The sequence below is a fragment of the Sturnira hondurensis genome, unplaced genomic scaffold (genome assembly GCF_014824575.4).
Source record: "Sturnira hondurensis isolate 20B ecotype Veracruz unplaced genomic scaffold, ASM1482457v3 Scaffold0024822, whole genome shotgun sequence".
NCBI lineage: Eukaryota > Metazoa > Chordata > Mammalia > Chiroptera > Phyllostomidae > Sturnira > Sturnira hondurensis.
The window spans coordinates 5,323,888-5,351,345 of NW_028097453.1; the positions used below are offsets into that span (position 1 = coordinate 5,323,888).

Below are 27,458 nucleotides of genomic sequence, written 5' to 3' on the forward strand. Positions count from 1 at the left end.
TTTTTGATAGAATACATTGCCTACAACTAACACATTTAAACAACTAAGTAAAATGTGCATGTTTAAAGCTTTTATTTAACTGATTAAAATCTTTGAGGAGTTATTTTAGTTAACAAAAAAAATCATTGATTCAGTTTTTTCCAGCAATACTTACCTATAAGGTAAGGCATTGTTCGAAATAAAGAGATTGTATGTGGTTGTTGCCTTCCAGCTGTTCAAAATATAGTCAGGGAGACGGGTCCGAATGTAATACAACCAAGTACAACAAAAATGCAAGCGCCGTGCAATGGCTGAAGACGGAGGCACTGTGAGAAAACCCCTGGAAGGAGGAATGACTTGAACGAGACAGTGAGGGACCCGAAAGACTTGAATAGCCTGTGATGCCGAGGGGTCGAGGGCCATCAGAGACGCAGAGGAATCCTTGGGCGGAGGGGGTGCACACACGGAGTGTGGTGGGAGACGGCACGGCTCAATCTGAGAATGGGGCGGTGCAGCCGTTTCTGCGTAGCCGGAGTGCAGGCTGTTCGCATGTGGGGGGCCAGCCTGCCCTGGGACGGAAGACTCTTCGTCTTCCTCGTTAGTGGGAGATCGCGGACGCGTACAAAAGGGCTTGGATGGAGCCCAGCGGCCCAGGAGCTGCAGCTGTGACTGGCTCCTGGCTCATTTTGTCGCATCCATACCTATTCCCACCGTGTTTCGAAATGGATCCCAGATGACGAACGTGATTTCCTCTATAAATATTTTAGTGTGCAGCTATAAAAGGTATGGGCTCTTTTTTGTTTTTCAAACTGCTTTGAGTATAAATTTCTATTAGATTCATGAATATCATAAATAGTTTATTTTTTAGTTGTTTTGGTTCGAGGTCCAAATAAGGTCTACATATTGCAACTGGTTGATATTTCTTTCAAGTCATTTTTTCTCTTGCAGTTTATCTGCGGAAGGGACCCAGTTGTTTGTCATAGGGCGGTTCCCACTTTCGGGATTTTGCAGGTTACCTCTGTGTGGTCTGGGTTTGCATGTTTCTCTGCTGTTCGCGCGTCTTGTAAACTGGTCGTTGGATTTAGGGGTTTGACCAGATCCGGTTAGTTTTTGTTACTTTTGGTCTGGCTTAGTATTCTGTCTGTCTGTCTGTCTGTCTGTTTTTAGCCTTGTAGGTAGCATTGCTGCTGCCCGTCAGGGACACGTGGGGTCTGGGCATCGCTCTTTTTCTGACTTTAGTAGCTGCTGCTGGTCAGTGTGTTCCCCTCAGTCGCTCTGTATTAAGTGAAAACAGTGAGTCGGTGCATGCACCCCGGTTACCGTGATGCCTCCAGTCCTCTTTTCTGTCCTTGCGAGTATCCTGGGCAGTAGAGGATACTTAAAAGTACATTGAAGAGGGACTGGTTTCCAGTGACCTTTCAAAACCAGTATCATGTAGTTGTAAAATGTTTTCTTGGGTTAAAAACAAGGTTATCTCTGGTTTTAATGGATTTTCACAGCCTTGATTACTTGTGTTTTACTCTTCATTAGATTGTTCTTCCGGTGCGTTAGAAGTAAGACCAAGAAGAAACAGTGGTGTGGGTGTGTCCCCTGGCAGGTAGGAGTTACTCACCTGTTTTCAAACGTGCTATGTTAAGACTTTAATCTGTGCCCTCACCTGAGAAGGCCTTGAAATACAATATAAACTACATGGTCTTCCTCCTGCTGCCTCTGAAAGGAAGGTAGACCCCACTGGGACTTGTAATTCCAAAGACAACTTGGTTATATTCGAGATTTAATTATCTGTCTCCTATTTCATTTACCTAAATATTTCCCGGGGCCTTAAGTGTAGTCAGTATTCTCCTAATTAGGGAAAAATTTAATATACTGACTACCGTCAACATCTTTTTACAGACTGATATCTCCTTGATGTTGGTAAATGACGCCAGGTATAATTTATAAACTTCCAGAATATGAAAACTGGGAGATACCCTACAAATATCCACTGTGTGGGAAACCAGACCGAGGGGGGTGAGGAGCCTTGTTTCAGTGCAGGGGTAGCCTGAACGTATGATCCTAGACTCCCGCAGTGAAGGCTTCCTAAAGCCGAGTGAAGTAAGCACAGGGTGGATAAAGGGTGGACCCAGACCTCTGGGTGGATAAAGGAGCCGAATCAAGTAAGCACAGGCCTTACCCCGGTTTGGGGAAAAGCTCGGCTTGAGAGAACAGTTTCTCATGAAAAGTACCCATTGTGGGCGTTGCCATGGGAAAGGAAACTCTGACTTCAGCACTGCCTTCCACCACGGCCTGGGAAGGCAGGGCTGGTGGCCAGAGGCACCAAGCATCGAAACCGCTGTGGAGAAGCTAATACTTCATGAGTTTGCCTTGTGGTCTTTTCTAGAGGCAGAGATGGTCCCAGGCATGTTCAGAAGTATTAGCCTGTTTCCATTTTCTCTGAAAAAAGACATTGTAGATGTAGAGTTTGCATTAATATATTAAAATTATGTTCTTTGTCCTGTAGGATCCTAATTCCAAAGAGCGTTCTGTAACCAGTAAGTCCCAGCACGCACCCGAGCCATTTCATTATTCTTCCGACCAGCAGAGAAACCCGTTCAAGGTACTTGACAAGAATGAAGAACCATCATTCTGGAAGCAGTTAGTCAAAGGTGAAGAGAAGGAAAAGATGGCTGATAAGAAGCAAAGGGAAAAGGGAGACCCGTTCCTGGATCAAGGGAAGGAACAGAGGCCTGAATCTAACTGCCGGGTGGAGGGAGCTCTCTCCCCTGGCCTGGCGGCAGAGGAAAAGCCTGCAGGTCGAGAGCAGCCCCAAGGGAAGACAACAGAGCTTTGGTGTGAAGCAAAGGAGACTGAAGGGAGGCACCAGAGGGGCCTTTTTGAAATTAAATCCAAACAGTGCCATGGTAATGAGCCGAGAAAACCGTCTGCTTCTGCTCAGCAGAAATCAAAGGGAGAGAATCGCTATGTCCCAAAAGAATCAGAACCTCTGAGAGAAAAGGAAACCAAGCCTTTACCTCAAATGGTTCGCAGCCAAAACCCACTAAACAAGCCCCTGGAAGGGGAACACCTCAGCAAGGAGCAGCCCAAGAGCTGGGAGATTAGAAAAACAAAGGCAAAGGATGAGCGGAGCCTGCACGCCGCTCAGAAGACGGTGCTCCTGGGCCATTTCCAGGCTCAGTCGCAGGCCCATCACGTACCTGCGCCTAAAGGACCAGCCGCCCAGTCCATGCCACGGGCTGCAGGGCCTCCCCTGGGGGAGCGGCAAGAAGCGGACACAGGCAGTGGTGACAGTGAGGAAGATGATGTGGTTTTTGTTTCCCGTCAGCCAGGGAGCCCCTCACTCTTAGACCCGACTCCGGACCCACAGAAGAAGGAGAACCTTCAGCTCCCTGGTCAAACCGTGCAACGAAAAATGTCTCCGGTCTCAGGGGTTTCCAAGAAGGTAGAGCCTTTAGACCCAGCAGCCCAACATATGCACCTCATGACCCAACTGAAGCAGAAGAAGGTAAGTGCTGACTTGTGCTTTGGTTTGAAGGTGAGAGCTCTGCTCGCTGTGGGCAGCTGGGGACTCCATGCATGGGTCAAAGGTGTTAACGTGAGCACAGTTTTATCAGTGGGCATTTGTTTCTGCTTCCTATGTTTGTATTTTCAGGATTGGTAAGTCAGCTGGGTTTGGGGTGGGTTTTTTTTTAAGTTTTGGTTTTCACGTATAGTTAAAAGACCATAATTTCAGCGTTTTAGCGTTGGGGTATTTTAATCTGAAGCGTTGTACTTCTAACAACCCGAGAGGAGTGATCCTTATTGGACCTGGTTTTCAGAGCACACTGGCATCGGCGAACATTCAGGTTCTTCCAGACAAAGGTCAGAAGTTGCTCAGGCAGATCCAGGAGCTGGAGGCCGCACTCGGCGCGCTCGCCCTCTCCCCAGAGCAAGGTAAAATGGGCTGTGCCCCGAGCTCCACCGGCGTCTTTCAGGGAGCCGTCGTGATACAGAATGTTGATCCATTCACCTTCCCATTTCGTTATCTGCTTCTGAGTTTCCTTTTAAATTACACCTGTAGTTTATAAAAGCTTTCTCCTGTTTCCTGTGGTCCCAACTGCCCTTCCTGTCATTTTACGTACCTGTTTAAATGCTACACTCTGTAGGAAGCCTTCCCCAGCTCAGTGGAAGGGTGGTCATCCCACTCTCTCTTGCCCCCACCTTAAACATACAGTTCCTTTACTTTTCTGAACTTAAATCAGTTCTTCCCATGGTTTTCAAACAGGCACTGATGAGAAGAGTGACACTCAAGTACCACAGCAGAGTAACTTCACCAAAACGACCTCTGACCCGCCCCACGTGGTGCCAGCCCAGCCCCTGCAGGCTCAGGACCTGCAGCCTCGGGGTTCTCTAGGACTGAAGGCTGCCTTCCAGGCAGCCGCCGGGCAGTCCAGTAAGGGCTACGGAGGTAAGACCCAGGGGCCTGGCCTGGTGGGAAGAGCTGCACCTCTAGGGTCGATTCTGACTAGTGGCCGTCTTTGTGCGCACGTAAAGGCGAAAGCCACTCCTGAGTTGTAAGAAAGACTGTGATGCTCAGCTGAGCTTTGCACGGTGTTATTTAGATCTCTTTGAGGGCAGGCACTGTGTCTGCCTTGTTTACTGACCTGGATCACTTGATCACTCAGCCCAGTGGCCGGCACATAGGAGTCATCTAGTAAATGTGAATGAAAACTTGAACTCACGTCATGTTGAAATAGGTAGGTCAGCACATACGTGTGTCTTCTGTCTGTGCGTGTGTTAAGGCAGAACAGGGGAGTGACCTGATGAAAGATCCATGGCCAGTAGACCCACCGAGAGCAGTGACACCCTATGTGGCTGAGTGTTCGCGTCCTGCGCTTTCCAGAAAACAATGATTCAGCAGTAACTGCAGAATGAAAATCCCAAGCAGAGCGTCGGGCACGTACAGGATGGGTTGGTGTGCTCATCCTGAGATGGGAGCTCAGGGCAGTGACCAGCACAGTGGAAGCCAGTTTTCTCCCGAATCAGAGCGGCTAGAGGTGGAGAAAGGGAGCTGGAGAAGAATGTTAACCGGGAGAAAAGGAAGACAGAGGGGGAAGTTGAAGAGCATGGTTCACGAGGCAGCATAGACTCCATGCCAGATGAAGCCAAGGTCGGTCTGAAGGGGACACAGACGGTGCACTTGTCAGAGCAGCACGGTGGCCACAGCTGCGCACTCTGAGAGTGTCACTGTTACAGCGTCGTCCGTAATCACAATGGTGACCGAGTTGCCTCGAGGACAATTAAATTATGTTCAGTTATTAAGGTCAGAAAGTATGGAATCTGTTTGGGGAGAAATTTCATTCAAATAGCTTTCCTTTTGAAAACATTTTTAACATTGAAAGGGTTTCATGTTTATTAGTGTAGAAACCTCTTATTTGAATACTTCATTCCTGAAATTGCAACCAGCTGAGGTGCTGGCATTTGTTAAGTAGCTTCACTAGAAGTTCTGGAGACTGAGGGAGCTACCAGCATGAAGCGTGTCCCAGTGAAGGGCAGCCAGCTCGGCCGTGCCCTCCAGGGTGGTCTCTGCCTGCCCAAACCCCACCGAGCTGGGCCTTTTCTGTCACCGACTCCTCTTTGTGCCCAGGCCAAGGGACCTTTTCTTCCTAAAACACTGATGTGGTTCCTTTTCCTCTGCTACATCTTCAAAGCTGGAAAAAACCCTACTAAAAATATGATGGGTTATCTTATTTTTTATTTTGCTTCTATTATTTTATCCCTTATTACGTGATTTAAAAAAAAGAAACAGAAAATGGGACTAGAGGAGCCCATGGGGGAAGGAGAATCTGGAGGCAAGAATGTTTAGCCCTAATGAGTGTCAGCTCTAATTAAAAGTAAGTTTAAAAAATGAATTTTCAGTCCATTCAGCTCCATTGTTTGGCAAATAAGGAATTGCCCGTTTGCAGCTGTAGCCAGGACGTGGCACTTGTGCACCTTAGGTACCGCCTGTCTGTCTGCAGGCCCCGTGAACCAAGACCACCTTCCCTCCGTGTGGAAAGTCACGAGTGAGGCCATCGATGAGCTGCATCGATCACTCGCGTCGTGTCCTGGCAAGACGGCTGTGGCAGAGGACCCAGCTGGGTTGAAGGTGAGCCAGAGCGTGTCCTGTGACAGTGCCCCAGTGCCCACCAAGAGGGTGGCCGCTGTGAGACGGCTTGGCACAGTGCCATTCTGATGCGTTTCCTGAAGATGATGCTTTAGTGGCTTCCCTGGCACTATTTTCTCTTTTTCTGTTTAACAGTGAGAAACGAAAAGCATTTTTTTCTTACGGTCATCAAGTTATACAGTTGCCCTTGAACAGTGTGGTTTGAACTGCATGGATCCACTGACACGTAAAATGTGCGTTTAAAGGCACCCACGGGGTTCAGATCTGCAGTGGTTAAGGGGCAGCTGTGTCTTCGATGTGTGGTTGGGAATTCCTGTGCAGAGGGCCGGTTATAAGTTGCATGTGGGTTTTGACCACATGGGCGTTGGGACTTCCACCCTCCTCATTGTTCAAGGGTCAGCTCTGTATCAGTAGCAGCCACGGGTCTACTGATGGCCTTCAGTAGGAGCCGAAAGGATACTAAAGAATTGCTGCTCTTAAAGAACCAGTGGGGGTGGAAGTGCAGGTATAACACACATGAAACAATTAGAAAGTGACTTGAAGAGAGATAAAATGTGCTTTGTGAGGTACGATAGGCTGCATACCAAGTACAAAAGGCATCCCAAATAAAGGAAAGTCTCTCTAGGGCAATAATGTCTGGTTGCCTGCCTACCAGATGCCTTGAAGGGCCTGAAGGTAGCCTGGAGGTCTCCCCCATTAGAGGAAGTGGTGGTTCGAGGAAATGGACAGATTGGTGTGAATAAGTGGTGACGGGGCGCCACTGGAACCCAAGCTGGAAGCAGCAGAGTTACTGAACAGGAAGGCTCCCTGGCTGCGGAGCCAGCCTGGCTTTGGTGAAGGAACTCGCATCCCACCAGCTCAAGAGATAGGGAATCTCTGTAGAATCTGGAGCAGGGGTGTCTTACGAGGATTGTTTTTGTCATGGAGTACAAGATAAATAGGACTAAGAAAAGACTAAGCGGGGGGGGGGGCAGTTAAAGGGCTGTTGAAAATTATGGCTAACTGCAGACTGGGGAGTTGGCTACAGAGAGGAGAGTGCATTGAAGGGATGGTAAGAAGAAAGTGACAGGACGGCTGGTGACAGCAGGCGGAGCAGTCAGCGGTGTCGGCGGAGCAGCAGACGCTGACTTTGGCTGGTTAAGCAGACAAACCAGGGCTCTCACTTGAGGGCGAGAGGGGGCTCTCGGTAGACGTGCTGGACAACCGGCATCAATCACGCTGTTCTGGGCAGAACAGGCCATGTGGATACCACAGGTGACGGTGGAGTCAAGGACTTCATGATGAAAACGGCTGCTTATATGACATCTAGAATATTAGGAGGATTACTTATAGAAAGGAAAAGAGTAGAATGTGGCATCCAAGTAGGCAGGATACAGGATAGCTTCTCATGAGGAATTTATACTTAACTTTCGGGCATTGCTTCTTTCAGGTCCCTTTGCTGCCGCACCAGAAGCAGGCGTTAGCCTGGTTACTATGGCGAGAAAGTCAGAAGCCACATGGAGGAATTCTGGGTAAGTCTGGGATTATGGAAAGAGCCAACACGTACGTTGTCGTACTGTTTCATCTGATCCTCTCAATAACTCTGTGGGGTTGTTGCTCTCTTTTACAGATGAGCAAACTGAAATTAAGAATGCTTAAGCAACATGCTCAGGATCCTTAGGACTGGTCAGGTCTTGGCTGCAGGCAGTGGGAGCCCTCTCTGGCCCACTAAGTAGAGGTGGAGTTCATGCTGCATGGCTCACAGAATCTCTGGGAGGTACAGAGTGGCAGGCTGGAGACCAGACTTCTAGGAGCAATGGCCAGAGCCAAGTGGTAGCCAGTGTCTTGTGGAAACCGTCACGGCTGCTTTGCTCCATCAGGCACTGCCACCCCAAAATCATCCACTTCTGTGTCCACCCCTTCCTGCCTCTCTGATGAATAAATTAAGGGAGTGGAGGACTGTTCTGAGTTAACCGCAGCTCCAGAAATGTGGAAGCACCAGTGAGATAGGTAGCAGGACGTTCCTTTTCTTGGAGCTGAGTTGATTCTTTGCCCTGCGTAGTCACCTCTCCTGTTGTTATCTCTCTTTTCCAGCGGATGATATGGGGTTAGGAAAGACCCTGACGATGATTGCTCTCATCCTGACCCAGAAGAGCCAAGAGGAAAACAAAGAAAAGGACCAAAACGTGACCCTGACTTGGCTTTCCAAAGATGGTATCCGAGTGCCTTCGTAGCCCATCGTCTCCTACAGCATTTGAGCCAGCGGAGAGTAGAAACTTTTAAGCTACAAAAGCACAGCTTTGGCCGTATTGAACTAATCTGTTGGAAATGTAGTATTAGACTACTTTCCTATGGTGTCATTTCTGATGCCAAGTGTGCTTTTTAAGTGGTCATTTTTCTTTTTTAATATCAACTTAGCTTGACCTGTCAGTGGAAAAAATTTATGGAGAAAGCTAAGGCTCTAGAAAACGTAGTCTAAATATAATGATTATTTTTATTAACGTTGAGGAAATAACTACAGGATAGATCCAAATTAGTTCATGTATTATTTTTTTAAGGAGGATCTGTCACAAATTCAGACTTTAGCCACAAGAGCAGAAGCTGTTTTCCATGTTTCTGAAATTCCAGAAGTTTCCAGATGCTGGACAATTTCTCTTTTATTTCAACCTCTTTTTAAAATATAAGGACTTTGAAAGTCCTGTGTGTTATTTAGAGACACCACCGTGTGCAGGTTGCCATGCACAGAAGTACATTTCTCAGTTGGTTAGATAGTTAAAAAATCTATGGCTGCCAGCTCCCAGGGCCTCCGATGACCACTGTTGCCGCTGGATCCAGTGTTCCTGGGTGGGGTGGCAGCATGTGCGTGCATGCACACACACTTGTGCACATGTGCACACACGCAAACATTCCATTGGCTCCAAAGTAATGTTTGCTCATCTGAGAGGGTTTTCTACTTATATTTTATTTTTTAAAAGATTTTTTAAATTTATTTTTAGAGAGGAGGAAGGGAAGGAGAGAGGGAAACATCAATGTGTGATTGCCTCTCGCACGCCCCCTACCGGTGACCTGGTCTGCAACCCAGGCATGTGTCCTGACTGGGAATCAAACTGGTGACCTTTTGGTTCACAGTCTGGCGACCAATCCACTGAGCCACACCAGCCAGGGCTGTTGTGTAGGTGTCATTAAATTATGCTTTTCAGAAAAAAGTAATACTCTCCCATAAAGCCCAGGATAAGTTAGGATATGGTCTAGCCTCTACCTTCTGGCCACTGAGAGTGCACTGTTGTTCTCAGACTGAGGTCGTGAATTGCCCACTTTCATCTCCCTTTTTAGACTCTTCCTGTCTGATGACTTTATAGGGGAAAATATGAAGTAATTAAGTGTTTGGAGTTAAAAGGCCATGTTTTCTATTTCCTTCTACTACAATGTGCTATGTGCAGAGATCAGCGGTTGTTAAAATATTGATTGAAGAAATAGTCAGTTGAGTGAAAGAGAATGCCTTTAAGAAGTTAAATGCTATTTCATGGGTGTAACTAGGTGTTGATTTCTTTCCCCCTCTCAAGACTCCACTGAGTTCATTTCCCATGGAACACTTATCATCTGTCCTGCTTCCCTGATCCATCACTGGGAAAAGGAGGTGGAAAAACGTGTGAGCAACAACAAACTAAGAGTCTATCTGTATCATGGGCCAAATCGGGATCAACGTGCAAAAGTGTAAGTGCAGAAACACTGGAGTCACTGGGAGGGTGCTCAGCACCTTGGCTTAAGAGACCATGTTGTCCTCACCTGCTTTCCCTGAGGTTTCCTCTGATTGGCACTCTCATCACCAAATGGCCTTCACCTGTAGCAAGAGACGCCTCCTGAGAGAAAATGGAGTTCTTTTGCTACATGCTTGTCGCTGTCCACAGCAAAAAGCCGCCACCTGCACAGGCCTGAGACGCCTGCGTTGTCCGCCAGGTAGCGCAGCATTCCCTGGTAGACCAGGCCATGTCACGGTTATCTGATGACTGTGAGTTTCTGACTCCGCATTCACATTCCTGTCAGTGTGACCGAAAGTGGCCCGGTCTTACAGAGCACCTCAGTATAATACTAATGACTTGTTGATACAGGTTGATTATACTTTTATGACTGTTTTTCATATATGAATCATCTAAGAAGTTCAAGTTTCAAGAGTTTAGGGTTAGCCCTTATGAATCCTTGAGGAGGAACGATCAGGAAGGAGGAAAGAAAATGTTTCCTCAGCTGTTAATTGGAGTCCTAGTCTTTGCCTTTTGGATTTAGAGAAATATTTTGTTGTTGTTCCTAATCGTGATATGAGGGTCTGGGTTGAATACTTGCTGAGCTAGTTAAGAACAGAGTTGTTTCTGCTTCTCTCCCCCACCTCTGATAGTGGGTATTTTATCTCGTAAAGAATGGGAAGTAACTTCTCAGGGGCGAATTGCTTGATTGGTGACCCTTACAACACCCACTCTCGTGACTGAGAGTCCCTTCAGCAGACTGAGGGCATCAGGGCAGCCCACACGCTTCTCCAGGAGAAATGGCGTGCCTTTGTTCTAGATTTTTGTTTAGAAATAAATTGCATCTCACTGGATTTGCACTTTGATTATACCTGGTTTGGTATTCAGAGTGTACTAGTTGACCAGTTGGACTCATTCTCAGTTATACTTTATATGATCCGAAGACCACATGTACTTATTGCTGCCCAGCGGAATCAGTCATATCGTTTTTATCAAAAGCGTAGCTCGAAGTTCTCTCAGCTGCACAGTGTTAAGCTTATGTGGAAAAAGGTTTCTTCCTTTTATTAAGAATCTTTACATGTAGAGAGTGTAGGCAAGGTAAACTGAAAGTTTACAGCATGATTCTACCCCAGTGTCAAAGCTAGATCATGGGTTTTTACAAATCCATTGGAACAGAGAGGAGAAAGCGTTAATGATGAAAGGCAGACTGCTTCGAGAGTCTCTTACTCAAGCATCTCAGGGACTCAAGCATCATCTGTGTCAATCATTACTAGATGTGAGTTCCCTTCCCTGCATCCTGTACCTGCCAGACAGCATCAGGGTTAATTCGAGCTCAGTGGTTGTCCTTTATGACTCATTGGAAGGGAAGAGGGAGGCTGTCCTAACCATAGTCAGTAGACTGTAAAAGTGGTCAGCAATAAGAGATAAGGAAGCCAAGTGAGTCAAGTTTGCTCTCCAGAATCACAGGTGTGGATGACAGCATAAATGAGTGAATTCTGCCATCTGTCCTTCAGCCACAGGCATTTTTATATAAAGAGATCAACTCTGCCTCTTGCTGTCAGTCACAGAGGGGTCGTTTACCATTTGCTTTGTGTTATATCTACACAGCCTCTCCACGTATGACATCGTCATCACCACCTATAGCCTTCTGGCCAAGGAGATCTCCACAAAGAAGCAAGAGGGAGACGTCCCGGACACAAACCTCAGTGTGGAGGTGAGGCCGGGGCTGCCGGGGAAGGGGGGCTGAAGCCCTGCCTCCCTTAACTCGAGTCTTGTCACAGCCCTGGGGATAGCAGGGGCACCGCCTCTGAGGTCAGGAACGTCCTAGTCGGTCCACCCATGGAAACAAAGAGCTCCCTGTCCCTTTTATTCTAGACAACCTCCTCATTGATAAAGAGTGAGGTTTGGCACAGTATTTAGCTGTTTTATTCTTAAAGATTTTATTTACTTTTAGAGAGAGGGGAAGAGAGGGAGAGAAACATCAATGTGTGAGAGATACATTGATTGGTTGCCTCTCACACACCCCCAACTGGCATGTGCCCTGACTGGGAATTGAACCAGTGGCCTTTTCAGTTTGCAGGTGGGCGCTCAGTCCACTAAGCCACAGCAGCCAGGGCTTGCTTTTTTTTTTTTTCTTTTCTTTTCAATAACTAAGATAACTACATTGCAATTGTGGTGGTCGTCACATAATTATAAGAAAGCCTCACTTCTTGCAATTTTTATTTTGGGGCCTATGGGGTATACTCTCAGGATATGTTTTATATTTATATTAAAATCCTAGTCTTTTAATACTAGTATTTTGGTATCAGGCCTCTCTCCACCTCTGAGGAGAAGGGGCTGAAATGATCAGGCTATAAATGAAAGCCAAGGGAAGACCCCCAGTGTTTGCCTGTGCGCCCAGGAGAGTCTCAGTTGTCCAGGGAGAGGCTTTATTGCATCCGTTGACTGTGGGCTCTTTTGTTCTCCTGAAAATATAGCGGAGCTCCAGGAGCTCGTCTTTAACATGTTTTCATAATAGAATATTCGCAGACCTCTGTATTCGGGGAGATCTCTAGAATGGACACCTGACCAACTCTGACTTTTTGCAGATGGTTAACTTTGCAGACCCCTCAGTGGCTCCTCATTGCTTTCAGGATAAAATTTGTATGCGCTACATTAGGCTTTTTAGACCTTGTTCTGCTTGCCTGTCCCTCTTCACCTACACCCAGCCCCCGCTGTGGCGGCTCTGGCTCCGCTGTGCCAAGGGTGCGCCCTGCTCCCCATGCACTGTCTCGTTGCTGTGCCCTTGTTCTCCCTCTAAATGGAACACTTTGCCTCCTCGCTGGGTTATATGCATCTCCTGTGCTTGCTTACATCACAGCACTCCGTCTGTTCAGTGAATGTGGAGCTGCTGTTTCAGGAGTTAGGGGTACAGCAGTGAACAAGGAGGGGTTCCTGCGGTCTCTGCGGAGCTGTGCACCGGGACTCCCTGTGTGTGCCTGTCCTGCAGGTGTCTCGGCGCTTGCTCTTCTCCCCTGCCGGACTGTGGGGGGTGGGGGGGACTGTCCTTTTGTCTGGCTTAGTATCTTACACATAAAAATAAACTTCCAGTACATTTTTAGTGAATTTTTGGGTAAACTTTGTAAATATTTTATTGAATGAGTGAATTTGCAGGCCGTAGTCCCAACCCATAGCCGTTGCTCAAAAGTGGGTGGAAAGAATAAATGAGAACTCAAATTAGAAAACATTTTATTGTTAAGCTCAAGGATTGCAGCTCTCGAGTGACTTATTTGTGCCCACTGAGAGTTTCCCCTCTTGGTTTCTTAACCTCGGTGCTTTTTCAGTGCCCCTCTACCTGAAGGTGTGAGTGGGTCCTCAGTGCTTGTTTGTTATTTCCCCCTGCCTTCTTGGAGGCAGGTGCGTTTTCCCACAGTGTTGCTGGGTTTCACGGGTCTTTCTTCCAGGGTGTCTCAACGCCTTTGCTTCGCGTCGTCTGGGCGCGGGTCATCCTGGACGAAGCACACAATGTGAAGAACCCCCGAGTGCAGACCTCCATAGCCGTGTGCAAGCTACAGGCCCGTGCCCGGTGGGCCGTCACCGGGACCCCCATTCAGAACAACCTGTTGGACATGTACTCCCTGCTAAAGTGAGCAGACTCTGGGGCTGGGTCCACGTGCACCCTGTCAGTGACCCTTCATAATTATTTCCTATCTCATGGTAAAGCTCCGGCGCACGCCCAGTTATCTCCTGCAGCAGATGGCCAGCCTGTCGACCTTTAAAGGGCAAAAGAATTAATATTTATGGGGAAAATGAGCTGCTGATTGACTGGCTGATATAGGACTTTGCTTACATTCAGCCACTATGTATGGAGAAAATGTAGGACAGATTAAATTAAAGGAAACAATGAAATCGAAGTCATTTTTCTTCAGTTCAGTGAATGCTTTTTTGGCTATTTCTTCTTTAAAGCTTGTGATCAAGGGTCAAGACTACAATTTATTTGAAGCAAAGAGAGAAGAATTCTGATGTAAAAATACTTTCTCTTATTAAAGTCAGTCCGTAAGAGGATATGGAATTTCTTTGCTAGCCTTTGAAGCTTCAGGAATAAATTCTAGCTGTTGGTTATATGTCCTGTTGTGATGACACAGACCTTGTTAATGGGGAAATTCACATTTTTATATTGCAGTTTTCATTATTCACCTGGGTCCTTTTGATCTGGTTAACAGAGCTTCGCTATGAAACTCCCTTTATAAAATGATGGGATGACAGACGTAACAGAAAATCTGATTTGTTTTTCATCTGACATCTTTCTTTGAACCTTTCACTCCATCCTCCCCTACCTCTCCTTTCCTACTTTCTGTCCTCCTTCCCCAACAAAAAAGGTTTCTCCGTTGTTCTCCATTTGATGATTTCAATCTGTGGAAGAGCCAGGTTGACAACGGTTCAAAGAAAGGAGGAGAACGGTTGAGCATTTTAACCAAGAGCCTTTTGCTGCGGAGAACAAAAGACCAGCTGGACTCCACCGGCAAGCCCTTGGTAATCACATGTCTGTGTGTCCGTGGGGGAGGCGGCATGGATGGCGACCCTGTCCTTGTCCCGGGTTGAACAGCCATCTGCTCTGCTTCAGGGGCCTCTGAGCCCCCCGTTTTCCGGTGCGGAGGCCCTGGGGTTGCAGTCCTGTGCCTTGTGTCGCGGAAGTCCTGTTTTTAGGGACGGGTGCAAACTGCTCTCCAGGCTTGACTAGATTTCCAGTGACAACTCTGGGACTTACTCTGTAATATTCAGCTAATTTGTGTGACTTCATCCCAGCTGCTTTTTTTCCCTTTACTTTTCCCAGGTGAGGCTGCCCCAGCGCAGATTCCAGTTGCACCATTTAAAGCTTTCTGAAGATGAAGAGACTGTTTACAGTGTCCTTTTTGCAAGGTCAAGGTGTGTGCCAAGAGGAAGCGGCTCCTCACAAGTACTGTTGTTTTTCTGTCCTTGCTTGGCACTGAGTCCAGCTTTTCCGAACGGTGTTTGTGGTACCATCGATCAGGTGGCTACCTGCGTTCCCGGTTTTATACTCTCCTTTCTTGCCCCTTTCCCCCCAGCCTGCTCACCTTTGTCTCATTTACATGTTGAAGGCTTGTGAACCTGCCCTTCAATGGCTTCCTTGCACAGAAATGCCAGGGTGCGGCCACTGAGTGCCAGTCATCTGGTCCTCTCTGGCCTATTGGGAAATTACATTTCTCTGATCTTTGACCTGTTACTCAGTATCTCATTGGGACTTTAGAAAAAACTGCTTCATGGTCCATCTCGTCATCTGGTCTTTGTACTTCCTCTAAAACTCGTCTTCCTCGAATTCCGGATTTATTCTCCCACTACCTCTCACTTCTAGCATAAATATGTCTTTTCTCTTTATATATCTTATATTTATTAATATGCATCAATATAAGTAATATTATTGTGTTATACCAATTAATAATATCAACATACCAGTACATTGCATTTTAGTAAACATATCATTTTGTATTAATATATCAATTACTTGCTAGTAATTTTTAAATGATTTGGTTTTTATAGTTATTTTTTGTAACCTTTGGCCAATGCTCGTTAAAAGCCTAAGTTGTTTAGCAAGTTGACTTTTATCATTTTGCAAAGTCCTGCCGCAAGCACAGTGAAGCAGTGGCCATTGTAAACCTGTTTGTTTGTGGCAAACGTTACATGTGCTTTTTCTTTTTCTATCTGAGGCAGGTTAGCTCTGCATTCCTATCTAAAAAGACAGAAAAGTGGGGACAGTGAATCTGGACAAAGCCCTGATAACACATTCAGTAGAGGTAAGCAGTGGACACTCATAAACACATGTAGCTAATGAAAATGTGCATTGGATTCATAAAATTACCACAATGGGAGGCTGTGAATTCTTGGTATCAGAGACTTGACCTCAGCTAGGAACCTCAAACTAAAATGTAACATACTGATCCATAAGCATCAGTCCTGGTGATCTTAGCTGCTCTTTAAGTCACTTTCACAGTCAGCTCAATTAAATGCAAGTAGGCTTATAAAGAACACCAGCATTTCATTTGGCTTATTTGGAATAGGAGTGAGTATGTCACTGAACCTCAGACGAAACGATTTGAGAAGAGCATCATTTAGTGCTCAGTTCATCCCCATATTTCTCTACTTTGCACCCTCACTGTTTCCTGTGGTTCATTTTTCTTCCTGAAGTGGCGCAGGCGTTTGGGCCCAGTGAGCCTGAATGCTCTGTGGCTTCAGACTCAGAGCAGGCCAGCACTGTCCACATACTGTCACAGCTGCTGAGACTCCGCCAGTGCTGCTGTCACCTCTCTTTGCTGAAGTCGGTAAGGGCAGCCTTTAGCTTTGCACTCAGAGGTGCTGCCAGGGCTCTCTCTGTCTTGGGCTCTGCCCGTGGGGTCCCGTCTGCTGGGTCATAGGAAATGGGGTTGGGTGGGTGCTTGGCTGTGGTTCTGCAGGGGTGGGGGTGGGAGGGGGAGGGCAGAAAGGCAGGTGCCTGCTTATTTTACTTTGTTTTACATTAATCTTTATTGATCTTGATAGTGTCCATTATGATGAGAACAGTTTCTATTGTTCGTTTTGTTTTAAATAAGCACTTTTTAAAAAAGAACGGAAAATGGCATTGTCTTAAAAAGAAAACCATTTATGAATACTTTGGAATTTTAAGATGTTATAAAGCTAATTTAGTTACTATTTTTCTCTGCCTTCAGGTAGTATTAGGGCTTTTAAGTCTAATGTATGAAAACTCAGGTATTTATACAATTGGGAAAGTTCCCTTTACATTGTAGAGAGGCACATCCGTTGTTGAGGAGTTTCCTATTCTTTCGAGGAGTTGTAGCCTATCTTGATTATCAGTAGCTTAATTTACTGTACTGTCCCAGCTGGTGGAAAAGAATGATCACGCAATATGCCTGGCGTGTCACTAAAAAGTTCCATCATTTGATTTATCTTTAATCTGGTGAAAAAACTTGCAAGATTACACGTTCATCAGAGTTTCCCTGAAGAGATACTAATGATAAATTAGAAGGCACCGCGCTGTGTGGAGTGTTCATGGTCAGCGCTTCATTGGCGCATCATTGGCGCGTCAGACGGCTTGCTGCCTCGAGTGTCCGCCTGTCTCTGTCCCCTGTCTGTCCTCCACGTAGGCCCTGGATCCGACAGAACTGAAGGGCGACGGCCTGTTCCTTTCCCTGGAGGAGCAGCTCGGTGCTTTGACCTTGTCCGAACTCCAGAGCTCAGAGTCATCTTCTACTGTCTCCCTCAATGGCGAGTGCTTCAGCACGGAGCTTTTTGAAGACATGAGAGAGAGCACCAAGGTACTGTGGCACCTCTGTCCTGCAGGAAGGACTGGGGCTCCTGACACGTTCGTCTAAGCGGGAACAGCCATTGGATGGCAGAGCCGGGACTATTCGACTGTGGCTGGTCCAGCTGTCCCTTCACTCTTAAATTCGAGTTTTATTTCACCAGTAACATGCAAGTTACATAGTTGCCATTCAGGGGGTGGTCTGGGCCAGCCCTGGCACGAGGGCAGATTTTCCGTCCTGGGAAAGGAGCCTCTCGGGTTGGTGGTAGCCACGGGGCGGAGTGAGCAGGGATCTGTTTCTGGGAAGCTTTAGAGGAGCGCAGCAGGGGCTGGACCCTGGAGCTGGCTGAGTGCATCTGGGTGCCAACTGCTTGCACGATGAAAGGCTTCCGGCTGCAGTAGAGTTTCCTGCACAGCCTCTGCCCTCATTAGTCTCTGTTCCTCATTCACTGGGGCTGGTTTGGGCTGCAGAGCCCCCCTCCTAGAAGAGGAGGACGGGGGTAATGCTGTCATGGGAGTCCTGCCTTTCATCTCAAAGCCCTTCTCAGCCTCCACCTCTTTCTCCAAAGGCTGTGTTTAAAGAAGGAACTAGAAAGGAGGTCACCGCCAAGGGAATAGTGTTACTTCAGAATACTTTTTATTAAATTTTAAAAATATGTAGCTAGTCTTTACCACTAACAGCAGAGAAACATAAGAAGAGCCCCGTATGTGGCCGGACTTTCTGTCCTGGTGCCTTCCAAGTTAGCTGTTTGGTTAAAACTTATATTCCTAATAATTCGTGTGCCTTGTCTAATACTAAGGTGACACTTATTCACAAGGCTTTTTGGCATGAAACCGTTAATAATAGTTCACCCCACTTGAGGTTGTTTCATGAGGAAAAAGGGGTTTTCTCTGGTAACGTGAACCTGAGCTCAGGCAGAACGTTACTGGAATTTGACCCCAGCACATGGGCCATGAATCCCGCCTTCCCAGGACAGTTTTCTCCAAATACCCATCACCCTCTTGTGGCAGTCAGCACTTTCCAGAACCTTGAGTTGTCAAGCTACCACACACTTCACGTACCTGCTCTTTTTCTTCCTGCTAATTGAAAATGGGCAGTCCTGTGCCACACCTGCTGCCCGGGCACCGCCTGTTTGTTCAGACTGGGAAGCAGCGGCACGCGTGGGGCTCTGCAGGTGACCGCCGTGACAGCAGCGCGCTGTCCTCAGCACCTCAGCACTCTCAGGGCTGAGGGCACCTCTGAGTTCACCTGGCTCAGCCCCGTTTTCCCACTGAGGAGTCTGAACTCGTCATGGGAATGAAGAGTGATACAGTCGTGTGCTGGCCGAGTGAGAACTTTCTTCACCCTCGGATGCCTAGTCCAGGTTTCTTCTCCTCCACTGTTCTGGGGGTGAACTCTAGGGCCCTTATGAGGCTTTTGAGAGGTCTTTCACATTAGCAGTCGGGAGAGCGAACTCAGCTGCTGTCCAGTGTCATGCCCACGTGTCCTTGCTGACTGACCCCGGTGGACCCGAAGGTACCCCAGGGGTTTTATTAATCTCCAGAGAGTAGTTTGGAAGCTTTAGCAAGTGTCCCTCGGCCTGGACATGTCCTCTTGTTCAACAACGTTTGGAGCAGGCCTTCAGCAAGGTGGATCTTTCATTTTCTCCTTCCACAAATGTTAGGGTGGTGCCGTCTGTGGTCTAGTAACGTGCTAGGTGCCAGGTACACAGCAGTGAACCAGATTCTGCCACCTTGGAGCATCCCAAGTCATGAACGCAGGAGATGGTTAAATACGCAACTAACGCACGGTGAGAAAAAGACCGTGGTGATGGACGCGACGTGCTGCAGTGGCATTTGGCAGTGGGCAGCTAACCCACACTTGGGGGCTAGGGAGGACCCCCAAGAAGAAGTGACAGTAAGTTGACGTGGAAGGGTGTCCTAGGCAGGGGGAACAGAATGTGCAGAGATGACACAAAGCTCGGCTTGGTGGAGGAGGACTTTGCTATGACTACAGCGTCATTTGAGGAGGGCGTAGTGAGAGATGAAGCTGGAGGCATAAGCAGAGAGAGGCCAGAGCAGCCAGGATCGTGGGAAGGCGCTTGGCTCTTACCCTCAGCGGGAAGTCACTCCAGGGGCTTTGGCCCGCGGAGGAAAGTGGTTCTCGGGCTGCAGAGGGTTCAGACCAGAAGCCGAGAGGATCTGACCGTCCGGGAATCTGCTTCGGTGATCAGGTGAGGGAGTGTGGAGAAAAGTGCTTAAACCTGCATATGTGAATGTAACCTTTTCCAGATTTCATCCCTGCTGGCGGAATTGGAGGCGATCCGAAGAGATTCAGGGTCCCAAAAGAGGTAAATGTGTTATTTCTTTATCCAAGTGTTGCCTGTGATATAACTAGGGAAGAAAATCTGGTGTTGCTGATAGTTATAAATCTGAACTTTTTCCACCAAGGACCTTGAGTCCCACCCTGCAGAAAGCCCCGAGGTCATAGCACAAATTCCCTATGATTTCTAATTAAAGGGTTTCTGGCGCTGACTGGAAAGGGACTCCCTAGAGGGTCGGAGTAAGCTAAGCCTCTGAAGAAGTGTTTTTAAAAAAGCACCCACAGAAAGCAAGGGAGCAACAGAAGCAAAAGGCGGGAGAGCTGTGTGGGCAGACAGGGGGCCCCACTGAGCTGGGGATATTCTTAAGGGGAGGGGGGTGGGTGTTGGGAGGTCCATTTGTTTTTTGTTACCACTAACATGTATGTTACAAATCTGTGTTTGCATATGTGTAGTTTAGTCTAAAATCTTAAAACTCTAAACAGCACGGAGGGGCTGGATAAGGGGAGTTGAGAAGTCCTGGTCGCTTGTTCATATGACTAGCAAAGGGTGGTGGCCGGCACCCCTTCTCGGCAGGACCGAGGGCGCCTCCGCGTGAACACCAGACCCCCAGGTAGCTGGAGGCTGCGGTGCGGAGTGGCGTCTAGCCCGCACTTGATCCTGACTGCAGTTAGCACCAGGCACGTCACAGGCTGGAAACAACTGGGAGCGTTACCGTCTTTTGTAAAATGCCGCAATTTATCTATCTCCATTACAGTCCTAAAATGTGCCTTCCCCCTTGGGCAACACAGGGCCTTTCTTCATCCACATTTGACAACTGGGTGTTAAGAATTATAGGGGCATTAATGCCTTGCAGATGAGTTTAATCTGTTGGGAGGGTGGTGATTTGTTTATTCCCTCCTCCCAGTGTCATTGTGTCTCAGTGGACCAGCATGCTGAAGGTCGTGGCGTTGCACCTGAAGAGGCACAGACTGACTTACGCCACCATCGATGGCTCCGTCAGCCCCAAACAGAGAATAGACTTGGTAGAGACGTTTAATGACTCCAGGGGCCCTCAGGTAGGAGCTGGTCACATCAGAGTTATATAATCAGGAGCAAATTCTTCTCAGTTATACAGAGAATTCTAATGTAGCAGCTCAGTTGAAATATATTCATAGCTTTGATCTCTCCAGGTTTTTTAATGTATTAGACATTTATGGGGTGCATATCAAAGTATGCAAATACTCTAAAGAGAATAAAATATGAGGGCTGAAAGGAAAGTGAGAGAAGACCTGGTTTGGATCGAGAGCATCTCTGTGCGGAGGCAAGCCTTGAAGAACAGGTGGGGTTTAGAAGTGCGGAACTCTGGGGGGAGGTGGAAGCACGAAGGCATCTGATGATGGGTGATACGAACTTGGAAAGCATGAGTAAGTGATAGACAGGAGGAGCCTAGCGGGGGTGGGGGGGCGGCGACTGATGGAATAGACGGCATCTGTTAGAGGAACGTTTACTGAGCTAACCTCGCCCAGTCCTCTGAGGGTGTAGTATTTGTATATTTGGCAGGCACACAGTGTATTGAGATTCACTCACCCAAAAAGTGTGAGGGAAGAATTTTTTCAAAGGTGAGGCATCTCACAGTTTCAAATTACTGCCTTTACGACAGCAGAAGGAATTTAGTAGGAACACAGTCCTCATCTACACTGATCTGGGGCTTGAACCTGAGACAGGAGGAGAGGCGTATCATGACACCAAATTCTACGAAGCTAACGGTGTGCTTCCGTTGGAAGGTTATGCTGATCTCTCTTTTGGCCGGAGGTGTTGGTCTAAACCTGACTGGAGGAAACCACCTTTTTCTTCTGGATATGCACTGGTAAGCCCTCGGGACTTCTCCCGAGTTGTCCCCACAGAGCAGGGAAGCGGCCAGCTAGGGCAGCAGTAGGCCTTCCTGTGTTGACCGTGCTCTTTCTGTGTGAGGAGGATGCCTCTGTGCACACGCGTGTGCAGATGCAGATCTGAGCAGGCCTTGGGCCAGTGGACAGCCCTGAGTTCCTGCGCAGCAAGGCTTCCAGTGTCGCTGAAAATAGTCCGTTCACCTTATGGTTATTCTAACACCTGTTTCCATGGAAACTGGGAGCAGGGCTTTTCCTCACAGTTAAGAGCTACATCTATCAGTCCTACCTATTCAAAAGCCCATTTTTCAGGCATATTTTTTGACGTCCAGGGAACTCTCAATCCTGGAAAAGAGGGAGCAAGCTACTCTGAAAGGAAAAGGGGGAGGGATTTTCTAACTGTTAGGAATACAGCCAACACGTTGCCCTCCGCCTCCCAGGTAACAGCACCTTTCCTGGAAGTCAGATAAATGGGTGCTGTTAGGAGAAAGTGTCATAATTAGCCCCAGCTTTTGGTTTTCCAGTTATGCTGGTCAAGGATTATGGCACATCTGCTGACTTTCCAGGCAGCCCCGATGGGCACAAGCAGGCCAGCCTGTTATCAGCGTCCTGGAGGGTGTGTTCAGGTCTCACTTGGGACTCCCCTACACCTGGGAGTGAGGAAGGCACACTGGGAATTAGGCTATTTTACAAAATGGAGACATGTTATCTAAGATTTTAAAGTGGTAAGGAGAGAGACTAGTGTGGTGTTGACAATGACAATCTATAAAGAAGGGAACACGTCTCCCGAGTGTTCATATCACAGAATATGAAAGTTGAGAAAGGCATTTGAGAGCATTAGGCAGTTCTCATGTTTCCAGGTAGCAGTCTGAAATGTAGAGGGGGCCGGGTGCTTTGCCCAGATCGCCCGGCTCTTAGTGGCCCAATTCGAACGTTGGTTTCACCTCCGTTACTTCCACTCGTGAACCGACGACAGTGCTGAGTTACTATTAGCAGTGGCCCCAGTTTCTCATCAGAGGGCAGGAAGATATCTGATGCTTAACTTTCTGAGACCAGTATAGCCTAGGACGGGGTCAGGCTTTGTAGGCTGCAAAGGTCTCTGTTGCATGGTCTTCATTGTAGGATTCTGTCTGTTACAATCTTAAAAACATAACAGCCATTTTTAGCTAGAGTCATACCAAAGACAGGCCGTGGGCTGGATTTGCCCACGAAGTTGGCTGCCCCCGGCCTCGGCTGTCGGTGCCTTTGAGCTTTGCCTCTCTTCCACCAGGAATCCCTCACTTGAAGATCAAGCTTGTGACCGGATTTACCGAGTAGGGCAGCAGAAGGATGTTGTCATACACAAGTGAGTAAAGGTCGCCCAGGTCCTAGGACCCTCCCCACATTCTGCTTTGTGCAGGTCTTCCTTGGGGGATGTTTTAATAGAAGGTAAAGTATTTGGTGATCACGTGGCTAATGATGCTCCAGAGGCATGTCCTCCTTGGTACTCACAGTGAGGAAGGGAACACAGGCAGTTTGGGAATGACCTTGGAGTTGGCCTCTGTAGAAGAAGAGCAAGCTCGTCATCTCAACCTAGACAGCCCCTGAAAGGACCCTCTCCCTTTCTCTCTCGCTTATGACTTTTATTTTGACATAATTCCAGACATACAAAAAGAATGTAAGAAATATTACAAGAATAATACAAAAAATTTCTGTATGTGTGTAGAAACTTTTTTCTGGGCCATTTGAGAATAAATTACAGGCATGATGCTTATTTACCTGTTACTACTTTAGTGTGCATGTCCTAAAAATAAGGACCTTTTCTTACGTAACCACAATAAAAGTATCAAAGTCAGGATGCTAACAATGATACAGTACAACTACCTGAGCTATTCTGCCACTTATCTCAATGATGTCCTTCTCAGCAAAAGAAAACCCAAGATCCTGCATAGCTTTCTGTTGTCATGACTCACGACTCTTTTGTCCCCTTTCATCTGGAACAATAGCTCAGGCTTTCTGTGTGTGTGTCATGCCACTGACATTTTCGAAGAGCACAAGCCAGTAGTTTTATAAATGATTCCTCTCTTTGGGCCCCTCTTCTCTTTAAAAACAACAAAACCTGCCTTTAGCATTAATGTTTCCGTCCTCTCTGTGCTGTGGACCCCTTTTTCTCCTTTCTTTTCGGGGCCATGTTTCTTGCGAAGAATTAGAAATCACCGTCTTTATTTGCTTACCTTCCATTCATTCCTCAGCCTTGACCAACTGACTTTCACCCATGTGTTCCACTGAAATTGCTCTTGTTAAGAGGACCAATGGATTTGAAAAGTTGCCAAGCCCAGCCATTGTTTCTTTTCCTGTCTTTAGCTCTCTTCTCGCTTTGGTGCACCTTCCTTAAGAATCCTGTCTACTCCATTAACCCCAAAATCTGCATCTTTAGTTCCAAGACCCCCCTGAACTGCAGCCCCAGACATCCAGTCTCTGCTCAATGTCTGAATCTGACTGCCCACACACTCACTCGTCATTCGTTCACTCATGTGCACATCTCATTCAACTCCAAAAGCTCTTACCCATTGAGAACTCACTGTGTAGTAACTGCTGTTACACCAGGGATTCAACATGTCACAAATGAAATCGTTTCTTCTCACCACCTCATAGCTATTTACTCTTCTGAATTCCTTGTTTGTGTGAAGGCTGTCGCTGTGTAATCTAGCTCCAGAAGCTAGATTCCTCCCTCCTTCTCACTTTCCGCCACCAGATCCATTCATTTTATTTCCTTTCTTCCCAGCCTCACTGCCCTTCCTTCTTTCACATCTGCATTTCTTAGCATGACATGCAAAGCCCCTTGGGATCTGGCCCGCAACCTCTCACGCTTCTGCCCTGATAGTGCATCGCAGTGGAATCCTTTTGATTTCTGCCCTGGCCAGACTGAGTGACTTGGTCTCTGTCCCACAAACCAAGCGTTACAGCTCAGACATGGTTCTGCATATGTTCCCGTTCCATAGGGTGCCCCCGCCGCCCCCCCTTCCATCGTGCAAACCTGCTCGCCCTCCAGCTTGCACGTTAACAGCTAACTCTTCAGTGGAGCCTCCCCAGTGCTCCGGACAGAGTTCCCCTTGCTCCTCTTGCACAGTGGACCTATTTCCGTTACTGCACTTTCTGGGCGTTCTTACTATTGTTTATTGTTCTCTCTCGTGTTCTCTTTGAGAGCCAGACGGTATGAATCTCTCCATACCTACACTTAGCATAGACAGCACATGGCTTATAGTGAATTTTTCAGCAACAATGAGTGATCAAACGACAGCAGGGGCATTTCCTCAGTTTGTAAAACTTGTTTTCAGTACGAATTAGCCCAGAAATAAGATACTGTATTTTTAAACCGGCACACACCTAGCAGAAACCTGGTAAGCTTTAGGGCCTTCTGATCTTATCAAGATGGAGCTTTCTGTGTGAAAGCTGGATCTGTATATTTTTTTGGATGGGGATATCTTTTGCTTATTTTGGCATTTCTCAATTACCTTAACTTGAGGGAAAAAAAAGTTGACTTGAGCCACATCGTCTTTAATGGACATGTACTCAGTAGTCAACATTGTTTTGGGTCTCCGAAACGTGGAGTTCTTAACCAAGGCTTCCGTGAAGGAAGGAGCTTCATTGAAAAACTAAGCACAGTCGAAGTTTGAACATGTTGTATCAGATGTGCTTTGGGTTCCTGATTGTTTGCTTCTCCGTATTTTAGATTTGTGTGTGAGGGAACAGTAGAAGAAAAGATCTTGCAGCTCCAAGAAACAAAGAAAAAATTGGCCAAACAGATTCTATCAGGATCTGGAGAATCCATCACCAAGCTCACCTTAGCCGACCTCAAAGTCCTTTTTGGCATCTAAGTTCTCGTTTACAAAGCTCAGAGCAGTGCCACTGTCAGTTGGTAGTGGGCATGGTCCTCTGAGCGCTCCATGCGTCCCAGTTCACCATCAGGCCTTATGTCCTCCTCACAGGAAGCTGTGTTCTTATTTCCAGAATTGAGGATCGGTTATGTTAACCAGCTGCTCAATCAGTCATGTTATTCAACTTAATTTAATCAGTGGCATACACACCAATAAATGACTTGGGTTAAAAAAAATTGTTTTAGTGTCAGATAATTGTGGAAAACACTCTGGAAGAGTTGTGCATACGTGTCAATAAAAACTCTGTTGCCACCCTAGCCAGGTGGCTCAGTTGGTTGGAACATCATCCCATACACCTAAAGGTTGGAGGTTCGATTCCCAGTCAGAGGACCTACCTAGGTAGTGGGTTCAGCCTCTGGTTGGAGTGCGTGGGGAGGCAACTGATCATTCTCTCACATCGATGTTTCTCTCTGTTGCCTTCTTCCTCTCAGCTGATGGGGGACCTAGGGCTGTTACCTTTTCTGACACGGGCTCCATCCAGTCTCTTTTTCTCTTCTGCCAGTGAGGCTGCAGCCGTCTCTTTATGGGCTGAGCAGGGAGTGGACCCCTTCAGCCATTCCTCCGCGGTGTTCTCACTTCCAGGCGCTCCTCCCTGTCAGGGCTAAGATTGAGGAGGTGCTTTGTGCATAAAGAGACGCTTAGTGTTTGCGTCCTCGTGTCATTTAGTAGCTGGTGTCTTATCACTTAGTGTTATATCATCTGTATTGCTATCATATCATGTACTGCTTGTATCAAGTTAACATTTCTGTCACTTTTCTAATATTTGTATTTTTCCATTGACAGCATTTGTAACATTTAGTATCGATGCTGCATTTAGCATTGCTGTGTCATTTAGTCCTTGTACTGTTGTACCGTCTAGCACTGGTGTTGTCGCTGGGGTAATCTAACATGTGTGGCAGTGTAACGGATAGTGCTGTTTTCACTAAACCGCATTTCCTCTCCCTGCTGGGCGCCCAGAGAGATGACACATCCCTGTCTTCCTGAAGTTCCTGGGTCATGTTACTGAGTTCCTTACTTAGGGAATGAGGTCGGAAGTGATCTAAGTTGTTCATCTTTCCTCTAAAACTTTGCAAATGATGCTTCAGGCCCTTTCTTCTCTCATGGGCCCACTGGACGCAAAGGACCTGATGGATGACTCCAAGGCCCTAGGGAATTCTGAAGTCTCTGAATTAGGGTTCTCACCCTGTTTTTTGGCTGTGGGCCCTTTTGGTTCCTGAATGGAACAAAACCCTCCCCATACATGCCTCCCTTCTCATCCCAGCTTACCCACATTGGACTATGACGTGGTCAAGAAATAATATTTTTTTTAGTCATTGAGACTTTGGGGTTGTTAATGTAGCAGTTAGTACCCTAATACAAACTCTCGAGACTTTTACATTTTGGGTAACTATTCAGATTTCCTTCTTCCCATTAGCAGTTGTTTCCAGAATGCTTACTCTGCTGACTTGTGGTAGAAAGCACTGGAGTTCTTCCTAGACACAGCTGTCACTGTCCTTTGAGTTAGGAGTAGGGAATGAAACCCTGTGTTAATCCATCACGGAATGGACTGGGGCACTGGAACCTGTTTAAGCAAAGATGCCGTCCAGGGACAAGGTCTCAAGGCCTGTGTGGTCGGAGACAGCGTGGCCTGGCAGGAAGGGTTCGGTGTAGAACTTAGACTTCACTCCAGTTCCACATTCACCTTAGCTGGGCTGTAACCTGGAAAAAATCCTTAACTCTTCCACACTTTGGTTTCCAGGGTTTTTTTTTTTTTTCAACCCTTACCTAAGGATATATTTATTGCATTTTTTTCTTTCTTTTGGTGAGAAAGAGAGAGAAAAACATTGATGTGAGAGAAACATTGATCACTGATTGGTTGTCTCCCATACACACCCCAATGGGGATTAAACCCGCAGCCTATGTTTGTGCCCTGACCTGGAATCGAACCCTCAACAGTTTGGTGTATGGGAAAACGCGCTGCTCCGACCAACCCCAACCGAGCTGCCCTGCCAGGGCAGGTTTTCACATTTTTAAGGCGGGCTTTGCTTTCAGCACTCGGCAGCTACAGTGAGGTTCCTGATAAAATCAGGCAGTGGAAGGCTGCGATGACCCTCCAGGGGTTATGCCATGAGGTCAGCACACAGGGCAGAGGTAAGTGTCACCTGAGAAGCAGCGCCTCCCAGGTCGGCATGAATGTACAGACTCTGCCTGTGCCTTTTGCTGATTGTCTGAGATGGGGCCAGTTCCAGATTCCCTGGGCATC

The 27,458-nt window shown here is 47.2% G+C and overlaps 1 protein-coding gene across 1 annotated transcript in view; it reads left to right on the forward strand.

The window, feature by feature from the left end:
• TTF2 (transcription termination factor 2) overlaps positions 1-25,384 on the forward strand; it is a 34,518-nt gene extending 9,134 nt beyond the window's left edge. Inside the window, exons 4-23 of the mRNA XM_037038862.1 lie at positions 1,510-1,576; positions 2,480-3,481; positions 3,795-3,909; positions 4,241-4,423; positions 5,976-6,103; positions 7,551-7,632; positions 8,195-8,314; positions 9,664-9,814; positions 11,446-11,551; positions 13,281-13,462; positions 14,196-14,349; positions 14,651-14,742; positions 15,547-15,629; positions 16,021-16,154; positions 16,974-17,144; positions 19,403-19,461; positions 20,339-20,489; positions 21,198-21,280; positions 22,570-22,644; positions 25,012-25,384. Of these exons, the coding sequence (XP_036894757.1) occupies positions 1,510-1,576; positions 2,480-3,481; positions 3,795-3,909; positions 4,241-4,423; positions 5,976-6,103; positions 7,551-7,632; positions 8,195-8,314; positions 9,664-9,814; positions 11,446-11,551; positions 13,281-13,462; positions 14,196-14,349; positions 14,651-14,742; positions 15,547-15,629; positions 16,021-16,154; positions 16,974-17,144; positions 19,403-19,461; positions 20,339-20,489; positions 21,198-21,280; positions 22,570-22,644; positions 25,012-25,156 (3,283 nt within the window). The 3' untranslated portion in view covers positions 25,157-25,384. The remainder of the gene's footprint in view (positions 1-1,509; positions 1,577-2,479; positions 3,482-3,794; positions 3,910-4,240; positions 4,424-5,975; positions 6,104-7,550; positions 7,633-8,194; positions 8,315-9,663; positions 9,815-11,445; positions 11,552-13,280; positions 13,463-14,195; positions 14,350-14,650; positions 14,743-15,546; positions 15,630-16,020; positions 16,155-16,973; positions 17,145-19,402; positions 19,462-20,338; positions 20,490-21,197; positions 21,281-22,569; positions 22,645-25,011) is intronic.
• The last annotated feature ends 2,074 nt before the right edge of the window (positions 25,385-27,458 follow it).